This window comes from Alexandromys fortis, unplaced genomic scaffold (genome assembly GCF_014885135.2).
Source record: "Alexandromys fortis isolate MF-2015 unplaced genomic scaffold, M_Fortis_MF-2015_v1.1 scaffold_18, whole genome shotgun sequence".
Classification (NCBI taxonomy): Eukaryota; Metazoa; Chordata; class Mammalia; order Rodentia; family Cricetidae; genus Alexandromys; species Alexandromys fortis.
The window spans coordinates 44,206-55,852 of record NW_026067897.1 but is presented as its reverse complement, the minus strand read 5'-3'; the positions used below and the strand labels follow the sequence as shown (position 1 = coordinate 55,852).

General features: G+C 38.6%; 1 protein-coding gene across 1 annotated transcript in view; it reads right to left on the bottom strand.

Moving 5' to 3' along the window:
• Nucleotides 1–2,542: 2,542 nt before the first annotated feature.
• Atp6v0d2 (ATPase H+ transporting V0 subunit d2) overlaps nucleotides 2,543–11,647 on the bottom strand; it is a 42,287-nt gene continuing 33,182 nt past the window's right edge. The window contains exons 4-8 of the mRNA XM_050166307.1: nucleotides 9,867–9,946; nucleotides 8,253–8,330; nucleotides 4,303–4,479; nucleotides 2,920–2,994; nucleotides 2,543–2,817 (exon numbers count right to left, since the gene is read on the bottom strand). Coding sequence (XP_050022264.1) covers nucleotides 2,656–2,817; nucleotides 2,920–2,994; nucleotides 4,303–4,479; nucleotides 8,253–8,330; nucleotides 9,867–9,946 — 572 coding nt within the window. The 3' untranslated portion in view covers nucleotides 2,543–2,655. The remainder of the gene's footprint in view (nucleotides 2,818–2,919; nucleotides 2,995–4,302; nucleotides 4,480–8,252; nucleotides 8,331–9,866; nucleotides 9,947–11,647) is intronic.

The window sequence follows — 11,647 nt, the reverse complement described above, 5'->3', positions numbered from 1 at the left end:
CTCTCTCCCCGACTGGTTACACTCTGTGTCTATAACTTACTTCAGTAGATATCCCTTAACATCCCTGGCATCTACAACATCCTAGAACCCCCATCACAGCTTGGCCTTTATCTTCCTTCCACACAGTTGTCTCTCAGGACCTCCTTGTGGGGAATATAATTCTGTCAAATATTGCTTGGCCTTAGAAGGTTTCTAGATCCTTGGTGCAAGACTCTCTGACTCCATCACTCTTACATATTTCATACATGAAAACTGATTTCTCCTAGCTTAAGAAGTATCATGCCTCCCAATCTCTGTCCCTTGGTTGCAGTAGTCTCTCTGTACCTTTGAGACTGAACCTGAAAAAAAAAAGCAAAAATAACAAAAAGAAAGTTCAAACAGTTCCCCAGGGAATTGATTTTGAGTATAGAGTTCCTTCAGTTCTTCTGGCATTCCCAACTCAAGCATTATTCTTTCAAATTAATTTTCACAAATGAGATCCTGTGACCAGTTGGGTCATGCCCTCAGGGCACCCTTTTCATTGTCTCAGGGCAAAGCAAGAGGACTCTCTTTAATGGTGCTAATCTTTTTTAGCAAATATAGCAAATATACACCTACCTTGTCTGTTATTTCAAATTTTGCTCTGAGTCCGTGTTTTCATGTCTTTCTGTTCTTGTTGCTTTCTTTCATTGTAGACTTTGATAAATCAATGAGTAGTAACCATAACAAGGTCTGCATGTTATACCTAAAATTTCTTCTTCCAAATGAACGGTCACTTTCCTTTGAATTCAGCTTCTGTCAAGTTTTTATGACACAGGCAGAATACAGCCAGATTCTTTAACAGAAAATCACACGAATTTCTTCTAGCTGAGTACTCACTAGAGTGCTTCAGAAATCTCATGAGATGTGACTCTACAGTTTGGATTTCTCTTAGCATTCTGCTTTTTCAAACTCATATCAGAATGGTCTGTTAAGCACTGCTTAAAACATTCCAGGGCTATTCTAATCCATAACTTCCCAAATCTATTTCTTACAGAACCAACTTTAAAGGCCTATGAAACACATAAAAGTTTATCTCAGCAACTTTAGTATCAGTTTTCTGTTCTAGTTACTTTGCTGTGTTGCTGTCACAAAAATACTCAATGAAAGGACTTAGAGAGGAGGGAAGGGTTTATTTTGGTTCATGAGGGAACAGTGCGCCGTTGTTGATAAGGTGTGGTGGCGTGAGCATGAAGCACCTGGGCACATTGTGTCTGCAGTCAGGAAGTAGGCACTTGACTTTCTTCTCAGTCCAACAAATCATTATTTTTCCTTATACTTACAAATGATTTTTTCTGCAGAAAAATGTTGTGCACCTTTTAAAATGCATTTCATTCTAGATAGTGTATTTATATACTTTGTTAGGTATGCTTATACAAAGAATGTTCAAATTATCTCTGTAAATTTCTTTAAATTTTATTTAAAATTTTTTTGTGTGTATGTGTGTATTGCATATGTAAGGGTTAAAGGTAATCTTGCAGTACTAAGTTCCTTCTATTATGTGAACTCCTAGGGATTGAACTCAGGTAGTTAGGACTGACAGCAAGTTCCCTTACCTGCTGAGTCATCTTGTTAACTGCACATGTTTAATTCTTTTTTATATATTTATTTATTTATTATGCATACAATATTCTGTCTGTGTGTATGTCTGCAGGCCAGAAGAGGGCACCAGACCTCATTATAGATGGTTGTGAGCCACCATGTGGTTGCTGGGAATTGAACTCAGGACCTTTGAAAGAGCAGGCAATGCTCTTAATCACTGAGCCATCTCTCCAGCCCCCACATGTTTAATTCTTGAAGCACAGTAAATACAGACTATATCTAAGAACACTTTTTCTATTTAAAGCAAGATTGGGGACATACTTTGGTTTTTTTTTTTTTAGCAGCTCTCTCCACTGGTCTCAGGCTTTATGAGGCAATCATACTAAATCTGTGACTTTTTTCTTCTGAAGGAACAAAATATAATTAGTGGAATTTTCTTCTTAAATAAAGTGTGACAGAACCTCAGGCATAGATATGTATATATTTTGTTCATCGATCTGTCTCTATCTCTCTTCTGCATATATGTATATAATGTGTGTGTATGTGGGGGGGAGAGGGAGAGAGAGAATCTAATTTATTAACATATTTAGCAACACTAACATCTTGGAAATCTGTCTTTCCCAGGCTTATCAATCCTAGTGCCTTCACCAAACGTAGTGTATGATGGCTACACACAGCCTTGCATTTTTGTGAATTGATGGAAAAAGTGAACAGCTAACCAGTAGATCAGACACTCAGTGTTTGAGCTTGGGGAAAAGAATAGAAAAGGAAGAGTGAAATACTTGTTTAGACATGATTCTAACATAACTAAATGAGAGTATGAAAAATGCTATCAAGTCAATTAAAATGAATGTGTAGGACCAGTGAGCAATGAGATATAAACATGAAAAAATGATTAAGATTTGCTGAAAATAAGAAGGTACTACTTGGTTTCATGTTCAGTTTATTGGGCTCCCAGGGAACATACAATTCATGGAAAGGAGATATGACTTACTTTTGTATGATCTAGGTAACCTAAGACACAATCACTTTTCCTTCCTCCATAGCTTCTTTTCAACATGTATAATTTTCTGCATTTGAGGTCTTGTTACTGGTTTATAAAATTGGAATGTAACTATTGATTTTAGTTCGATGTCTCTGTGAGATGCATTCTGCTATCCACACGATATTTCTCATCTCTTGCTCCTTCAACTTTACATATGCATAGAACACACCATAGTGGAATTGCCTGTTGAATGCCAGAACATTCATTTCCACCTAAGGAAAGAAAAGGTGACATGGACCATCAGCGAAAGAACATTTAAAACCCATGATAACAACAAAAGCATATAAACCATAATATTTCCACTTCTGCCATACCTCTCGCTCATAGAAAACATCTTCCAATGTCTTTCCCCCAGGGCCACCTACAGCCTCAAACAAAGGCTTGTAAACCTTAAAAACAAAGACAAGAATTTAAATGTAAAGGATATTTCATTTCTTATAAATTCATATAAATGCATTTACTTAGAAATATAGATACTGGTGTGTGTGAGTGTGTGTCCTTTAAAGAAAATTTGAACAGAAGACCTGAATGCCCTTTCACTTCCTGACACCCCCATTCTCCAAACAAATCCAAACAAACAAAGAGGTGAACAAATTTTTTACTTTCTCACTTGTAATCTGAATGGGCTACAAGTACAAGGGAAACGCCATATTTTTCCTAATGTACATTGTCATTTTCACACATAAAAACACTAGGCTTAGTGAACCCTTGCAGTTTGACTAGTATAGGTTTGTGAGTCCTTGAGATGACACCCAATATATCTCATGGAATTTCAAGTGCAGAAAGAGTAAAAACTGGGGAGAAGCTCAAATTTTAACATTATACTAAAGTGTTGCCCACAATCATAGATGAAAGATTAAAAAGGTTTATAGATACTGTTTGCTGGCTGTTTTACTGGAAGGATTTGGAAATCTACAAGGAAACACCAGGGTCACTCTTAAACTGAGGAAGTGAACTGAGGGATATACATGTGACTACCCACAAAATTGAGGAAGTGAATCTGGGGAAGAAGAATAACCATGTATGAGAACTCCAGCCTGTCTTAGAGTGCTGAGGGCAGAAGGAGGGAAAGCCAGTGAGCAGTTCCCTTCCTCTCCCAGTTTCTGCCTCTCAGCAAAGGGGTTGGGGGAAACCCATACATATCCCATGTTCTCTTGTAGTCCCTATAGATGTTCTGTACTGACTCTGCTTTCTCAGTGAATATATTTTTTAAAATTTTTTTATTGAACTATTTTTCTCCACTACCCTTCTTTTCTCCCCACTCCCCTTCTACCCTCTTCCATGATCCCCATGCTCCCAGTTGACTCAGGAGATTTTATATTTTTCTTCCAGTGGGTATTTCAAAGAACGATTGAGGTCAGGCTGTTTGATGTAACTTTGACATGAACTCTCACTTCCAGGAACTTGTCCCAGCCTCTTGGGGAAGTTGCTTTATAAGGTATTTCAAGACGTACTCAGTAGATAACCACTCCTGGGAGATTTAAACAAGGGCTTTCTTGGCAGGATCTTAAAAGATGCCAGCCAGCTTGGCCTAGAAACTTGAAGTGTTTCTCTGGGAGGCATAATTACAGAAAGAGGCACTGCTTGCTGTCATCTGGATATCAGTTTGGATGAGGTGTTTAAATGGATGTGTGAGCTTCCAAAGGGCCCATGCTGAAGTAATGCAAGGCACTCAGGGTGCTGGGGAAATCACTTACTCCATAATTATCTGCTACTCTCTTCATCTGCTCAAAGTCTTCAGCTTGAGCTAACAAGTGCAGTCCCTCAGGATAGAGCTTGCCACAGGTGGGGAAGAGGGTCTCCCTGTCTTCTTTGCTCAACTCAGTGCCGAATGAGTTCAGAGTAATGATTAAAGCACGTCTGTCAGCCTCAAACTGAAAGTGAAAGGCATGAAAACAGCAAATCCAATAATCTTTTACACCACATGCCACATACAGAATTGCATCTCTGAGGTGATCTGCTTTCCATGTTTACTTACTATGTAGGCATGTCTTACTTATGTCCCTTTGGCTCCCCTTGAAAAGGTGTAATTTGCTTGGAGAGATTGCCCAGCCCTGTGATGGCCTATGACTCTTGAAACCCCGCCAAGCTTAATTTCCCAGGCTCCCTGCAACAAGTTACTTACATGTTATCCTCAACGTAGGTCACAAGAGTAATGAATGTGTTTTCCGTAAAGGTGGTAAGAATACCATTAAAGTGCACACAGGGACAGAATAAGGCAATGCGAGTAAACATGTCTGCCAAGGCGTTTGAACAACAAAAATGTGCAACACTACATGTTACTAACCCCTTTTAACTGTTCCTGTCACTATTGTTGGTGTTATTGTTTGCGATGCTGAGGAACCAATGTTAGTTTCTGCCAAGATGGCCAGGCTGCCTTAGTTATGCGACCCATGTACCCCTTAAAAAAGTGTCCCTCTGTCACAGTTCTGTTTTTGCTCTCTTGCTTCTCTGTCTATCTGCTCTCCTTTCTCGTGTCCACACTCCGCTATCCTCATCCCTGTCTCCCAATAAACCTCTGCTGTATGTGGTGTGTTTGTTCTCTTAGTGGCTGGCATAACTTGGCAGGGCCCTTTCATCCGATCCAGGGCCTCATGCATATCACACCAACTCTACCATTGAGCCACATCCCTAATCCTATTTATTTTATAGAATTAAATGTCATACTACAAACCATCTTTATTTCATGGTTTAGGTTGTGTGTGTGTGTGTGTGTGTGTGTGTGTGTGAATGACCTACCATTAAATGACCGACCTCTGATTCTAAGAATCTCTGTAACTAAGAATCATGTGGCTTGGGGTGATTTATCTTCCTTGTAAGGTCTTATTTTTCATGATCCTTAAGTAGGTCAGTGTGTAGTGATGACCAGTGCTGAACACCATAGACTGCTGAGCTCCTACTCCATCAATCCTGTTTCCAATAATCATGCTATCTTTCTTGAGATTTTGTTCCTATTTCTTTGTTCTCCATGTTTCTGTATCTCTCAGTTTTCCTTATGTCCACATTAAATATTCCATCATCCTCTATTCTCTTTTATCCTGAAATATATATCTGTATATATTCCTTACATATGTATATAAATATATAAACATATATTTACCTTTAACCCATTGAGTTTGTGCTTCCCATATATGAATGGGTATGAGGTCATTCACCAGATTCACCCATTCCTACCACACCACATCTCTATAGAAAAGTAATTCTCTCTTCTCCAGCAGCCACATAAGCCACCAATAGTTCTTCAGCAGGGGTTGGGCCTCAGGTACTCTTCTCTACTCCACCCTGGGATTGGAAGCTGAGATGGTCCCATGCAGGTTACCATAGGTAACCACAGCTGCTGTGAGTAGTGTATGTACCAGCTATGTCATGTCCAGAGGAAAGCATTTCACCACACTCCTCCCCATCTACTAGTTCTTACATCTTTTCTCTTAGGCTTTGTTTCTCTCCCTCAAGTGGCCCTCCTCTCCTTATCTTAAATATTGGTGGGCTCAGGAATTCTTCCCCAGGTCCTTGAAGTACTTAATTCTTACTATGTCATTCTAACATCTATCTCTGTACTTTTCCTCTTCCTACTCTTCATTCTTTGAAGAGCCCTGTCTTTTTTATTTGCTGTTCATTTTTGGAGTCAATGCTCATCACACAGAGTATTCTAACTCTCTACTGAATCTAACAGAACAGCCTGACTGATTTAATCACTTTTGAATTTCCTACAGTATTTCCTACAGTGATGCCACTTGAAGTTGTGACTCAGTAGCTTTGACATCAGTGAAAGTTAAAAAATGCAGACTCTCAAACCACAGTCTGTAGTTAAACCTTCTGCCTTTTAAGAAGACTCCAAGGCTGTTCACCAGCCCAAGAAAGTTGAAAAAAAGGACCTGGAGCTGTCCTTCATCACTTTCCACACTTACTAGCTAATAACAAAGCCGGGCTTGCAACAGCTCTACTGGAACACTTTTGTTAGAACAGGTGTTTCTTATCAGGAGAGAGCGCATTTCCACTGGTCCTTTTGATTGCTCTCATGGGACTTATGGGTGGGTCAGAAGCAGGGGAGCTTTATTTGGAAACAAAGGCAATTACATTCTGGCTCCTGCATATAGCCAATTTTGTAAAGCATTTTAGAACTTCCAGGGGTAAGAGAAGAACTGCAAGTGGATTGTTCGTGGCAATAAGAATTCTTGAAATGAAAGATGGGGTAGGATAAGTAACATGTAGGTAGTTGTCCCAGATATTCTTTGGTATTTTCTAGTTGCAAGATGTTAGAATTTTAAGAAGGGAAATATGACAGGGTAGGCAGCATTGCAGACATCAAGTCAGCAGAGGCCATGCCAGAGGAGATTGTTGCAGTAGAAAACACATGATGTATTTGGAGGATGGTTACACCTTAAACACCTAAGGAAGCTACTGTAAAATTGGATAGGCAGGTAGATGGGGAGACACTACCTGACACATGCCAGGCTAAGAACAAATGACTCTAACTGACTATAATGGATTATCCAAATAATCCATTCATTTCCCATGCCTTGCCTTTGTAATAACAAAGTTTATTTCTTATAGTTTATTCCTTAGCTTGTAAGCACAAGTTCCATTCCATAGGTCTGCATACTAGAACACTCCCTGCACTGAAGGGGAAGGGGCATTCCCATCAAAAGCTCTCTTTATCATAACAAGTGCTTCTGTATCCATCCTACTTGATAAGTCTTTTTATGAATTCATTTTATGCTTTAATGTTCTTTGTTCCTTTTGTCTGAAAGCTCTTGGTATGATGTGTACCCTTGTAGTGAACTCCACTCTAATTTAAAATGTTTAAATATATTGTTTTGATCACTCCTAAGCACAGTTTGACACAGCATTCCTTTTATTTTTCAAGAGTCTTGGAAAGTCACTGAGGGATGCATGTTAAACACTAAGTGGAATCTGTGCCCTGGGGTGAACTCCAGCCTCTCTTGATGTCCACCCCAATGTCCCATGCACCTATGAGTCAAGCTTCTGTCAAGAGGACCTCTGAGCATGGGTGTGTTCTGTGTTGATAAAGAGAAAATTTAAAAAAGAGTCTTGACATTAGTTCCACAGAAGACAGTGATGTAGCATCCCAGACATAATCAAATTCCTGGTTTTGGTGTATTTGAACTATATTCTTTCTGCTCAAAGCTGGAATGGTGGAGAACTGCTTAGGTAGCATTAGTTTTAGGCTTTTATAAGGATCATGTCATGAATAGAGCTATAATGGACTGTGGGCTCAACCTACAGGATATTCCTGCTGTTCAATGTTCCTTCATTGGAGAGAGTTTGAGTGGATATTATGAAAATATTCATAACCTACCAGTTGTTAGTAATATAAAATGTTTAATGAATTATAACCTACTTTCTACATATACATCAACTGGAATCATAACCACACATTTAAAGTAATTTTGTCTGATTGAGTTTTGCATTGGCATAAATGAATCCAAAGTCCTATATATTTTAGGTAAGTGTTCAACCACTGAGCACAAGGCTGGCTTTCAAGAAAACACTCCCTTAAGACATCAAATGATGTTGCTTATTGAATTTTCAGATAACTTCTGAAATAAAGAAATACAACAGGGTTAAAGTAAGGACAAGTATGCAAACTCATTTGGCAAAAACAGAGCCAAAGGGTCCTTCTTACCTCAAGAATGGGGCACATAATTTCTGCTGTGACATCACCGTGATCTTTGCAGAATTTGTAGAATGCCTCAAGGTAAGACTTAGAAAGAAAGAAGATTATAAACCATAAAATGAATAATTTCCTTGTAGAAATGTCTGGGTCATCTTTTCATAGCATATGAAATGCTCTAATGGAAATTTAATTGTTCCTAACATAGGAGATATTCCATAGTAAATTTAATAGAGATTTAGTATACCTGTGACCCAGACTAAAAAGAACTCAGTAAAAGAACAAAATTGTACTTATTACAGTGTATAATTACCTAACAGGCATTTATGTACTTCACTCCAGCTATCCTAACAAGAGTGCCAAGCACTTTGCTGAACTCTGCAAATGATTTAGTAACTCTGATATTAAATTTCATAAGACACATTGGTTTTGACAATATATTGGTGAATATATTGAAAAGCAGAGCCTAGGTTGTCAGGTTAGACTGCCTGGGCTTGTATTCCAGGTCTAATACTTAACTAACTCAATACTAAGTTCCTTCTACCAAGGAAACCTCGTGTCTCTTCATCTCTCATGTTTATAAGAGGAACAAGAATTGCACAAATCACAGCTTTGCTACTAGGCTGAGCGAGTTAAGGCCCATGAACGGCTTAGAACACAATGTTCTCTTAGTTACATCTTAGGAGTGCCTCCTTTCAAGTGTGTCTTTATAAAACAAAAATGCCTATAATGAAATACCTTTGAAAGGACTATGTATTTTAGCTTAACACACTATTTATATACCACAGTGGTATATATTAATATACTTTATGAGAGTGTCCACTGGAAGACTTTTCTTGCCCTATAGTACACAGTCTATGCTAATGGTGGCAACAGAATTCAGACATTCTGGCAATCATGCAGTGGCACATATGACATTGTGTCAACAAGTTGGTAATGCTGGCATAGGTTTAAAATTACATGGACAGATTAATTTTTTAATTTATTTATTTCTTTATTAATTAATTAAAGATTTCTGTCTCTTCCCCACCGCCGCCTCCCCTTTCCCTCCCCCTCCCCCAATCAAGTCCCCCTCCCTCATCAGCCCAAAGAGCAATCAGGGTTCCCTGCCCTGTGGGAAGTCCAAGGATCACCCACCTCCATCCAGGTCTAGTAAGGTGAGCATCCAAACTGCCTAGGCTCCCACAAAACCAATAGGTGCAGTAGGATCAAAAACCCATTGCCATTGTTCTTGGGGTCTCAGTAGTCCTCATTGTCCGCTATGTTCAGGGACAGATTAATTTTAAGATTCAAAGTTTTATAACAAGATCTACAGCAAAGATGGATACTATAAAAGAGAATGCCTATTGTCTATGCTGCTTGCCTATGATATGGTTTTCCCACAAATTTATCTGCCTATCTACCATGATCTAACCAACACATTTTGCATTTCAGGCACTGTACATAGAGCAAAGGATAGAATAAACTGACATGCATGCATGAGCCCAAACAATAAAAACTATGTTCCAAATTTGCATCACTTCATAATTGCAGAAGCTGATCAATGGGTAAAGTAACTTTGATAATAAAGAACTCCAATATGTTATATTGTGTAATCAAGAAAAATACATCTGGAAGAACAATTACCTTGTATAGTTTATTGCGCAGTAATTCAATATTCAATTCATCGAGAGTATTTTCAGACATGCAATCTTGGAAGAATGGAGCTGAAAGCAAAAGAATATGAGTCTCAAGCCAGACTACAAAGTGTAGGAAATAAGTATAGCGCCACCACGTGTGCTCACTGCTAATGAGAACTCTGTGGAGTAGCAGTCCACACTGGGTAAGGCAAATATTGATAAGGATGATAGAACTTGATATTCATTAAGTATTTACCATGTGTGAACCTTAGGTACTACATGTTTTACCAAACAATGGATACACATTAACTTATTTAATTTTCACAACCTTGAAAACAGTCATTTAAGACTTGCTTCCTAGGCCGGGCGGTGGTGGCGCACGCCTTTAATCCCAGCACTCGTGAGGCAGAGGCAGGCGGATCTCTGTGAGTTCGAGACCAGCCTGGTCTACAAGAGCTAGTTCCAGGACAGGCTCCAAAACCACAGAGAAATCCTGTCTCGAAAAACAAAAAACAAAACAATGCAAAAAAAAAAAAAAAGGACATGCTTCCTTTTTGCAATTCCTTCCTTATATCCTAACACAACCTTATAGTAATATTTACCACCTGCAACCAAATTTATACCAGGCACATTGTTTTACTAAAATTATGTTTAAATTCATTTTCAAAACTGTTAGGATTTGAAATGAGGAAAATGGAGATAAATTAAATTGCCCAAGTCATTATACTGAGACCTTGCAAAGTCTGGCTTCAGATTCACAGCTCACTCATCCCAGACTCACCTTGTTTCCACCAGGCTGCACTAGCTAAGCCACAGATACTTAAACGTGACCTAGCACACCCTTGCCTTTTTTTTTTTTTGAATATCTGTTTGAAGGGTAACTATTTTGGCTCAGAGTGTGGGCTCATGGGTAGAGCATATTCTTAGCATGCAAAATACCCTATGCTTAACCCTGCTCCCCAAATTACTTTATTTTAATTATTATTTTATATGCATGAGTGTTTTACTTGATGTATGTCTGCACCACAAGTATTCTCAGTACCTTCAGAGACTAGAAGAGGTTGCTGTGTTCTCTGGAACACACCACATGGGTTCTAGGGATTGAACCCAGGTCCTCCAAAGCAGCTGCTAGTGCTCTTAACCACTGAAGCATCTCTCCAGCTCCTGGTCCCCAATTTAAAATGAAAGCCATTTTGCTTATGGTCAATAATGAATTGCTACCATCTAGAATTCTGACGGTAATAATGCTTGAAAATTTTCTCATTAACATTTTGAACAATGACTTTTTTTTTGATTTTTCAAGACAGGGTTTCTCTGTAGTTTTTGGTTCCTGTCCTGGAACTAGCTCTTGTAGACCAGGCTGGCCTCAAAGAACAATGACATTTTTATCAATGGTAAGTTATACTGAAATTAAGTCATTTCATAATTGATCTAGGTAAGTTAATAGAGGCTCTCAACTAGCTCATAGCAAAGACATTTTTAAACTTCTTTAAACAAAATATTCCCTAGATATGACCTGAATTAAATAAGAGTTTAATATGAAAGGATGAGGAAAACAGAAAGGGAACACATAGCTTGAGCATGTACAAGTTTATCACATAATTGCTATATCCTGGTAGAAAGCATATGGATTTGGTGGTTGGGATATGAGCTCCAGTCCCTTCCTTAATTTGAATGGCTTATAAATGACTGAGACCAGATTGCTTCACATGTCTTCATCTGAGAGACAAGAAAGCAAGGTTAGATGATTTTTCTGTGTATGTGTACATTTGTATACATATTCCTATG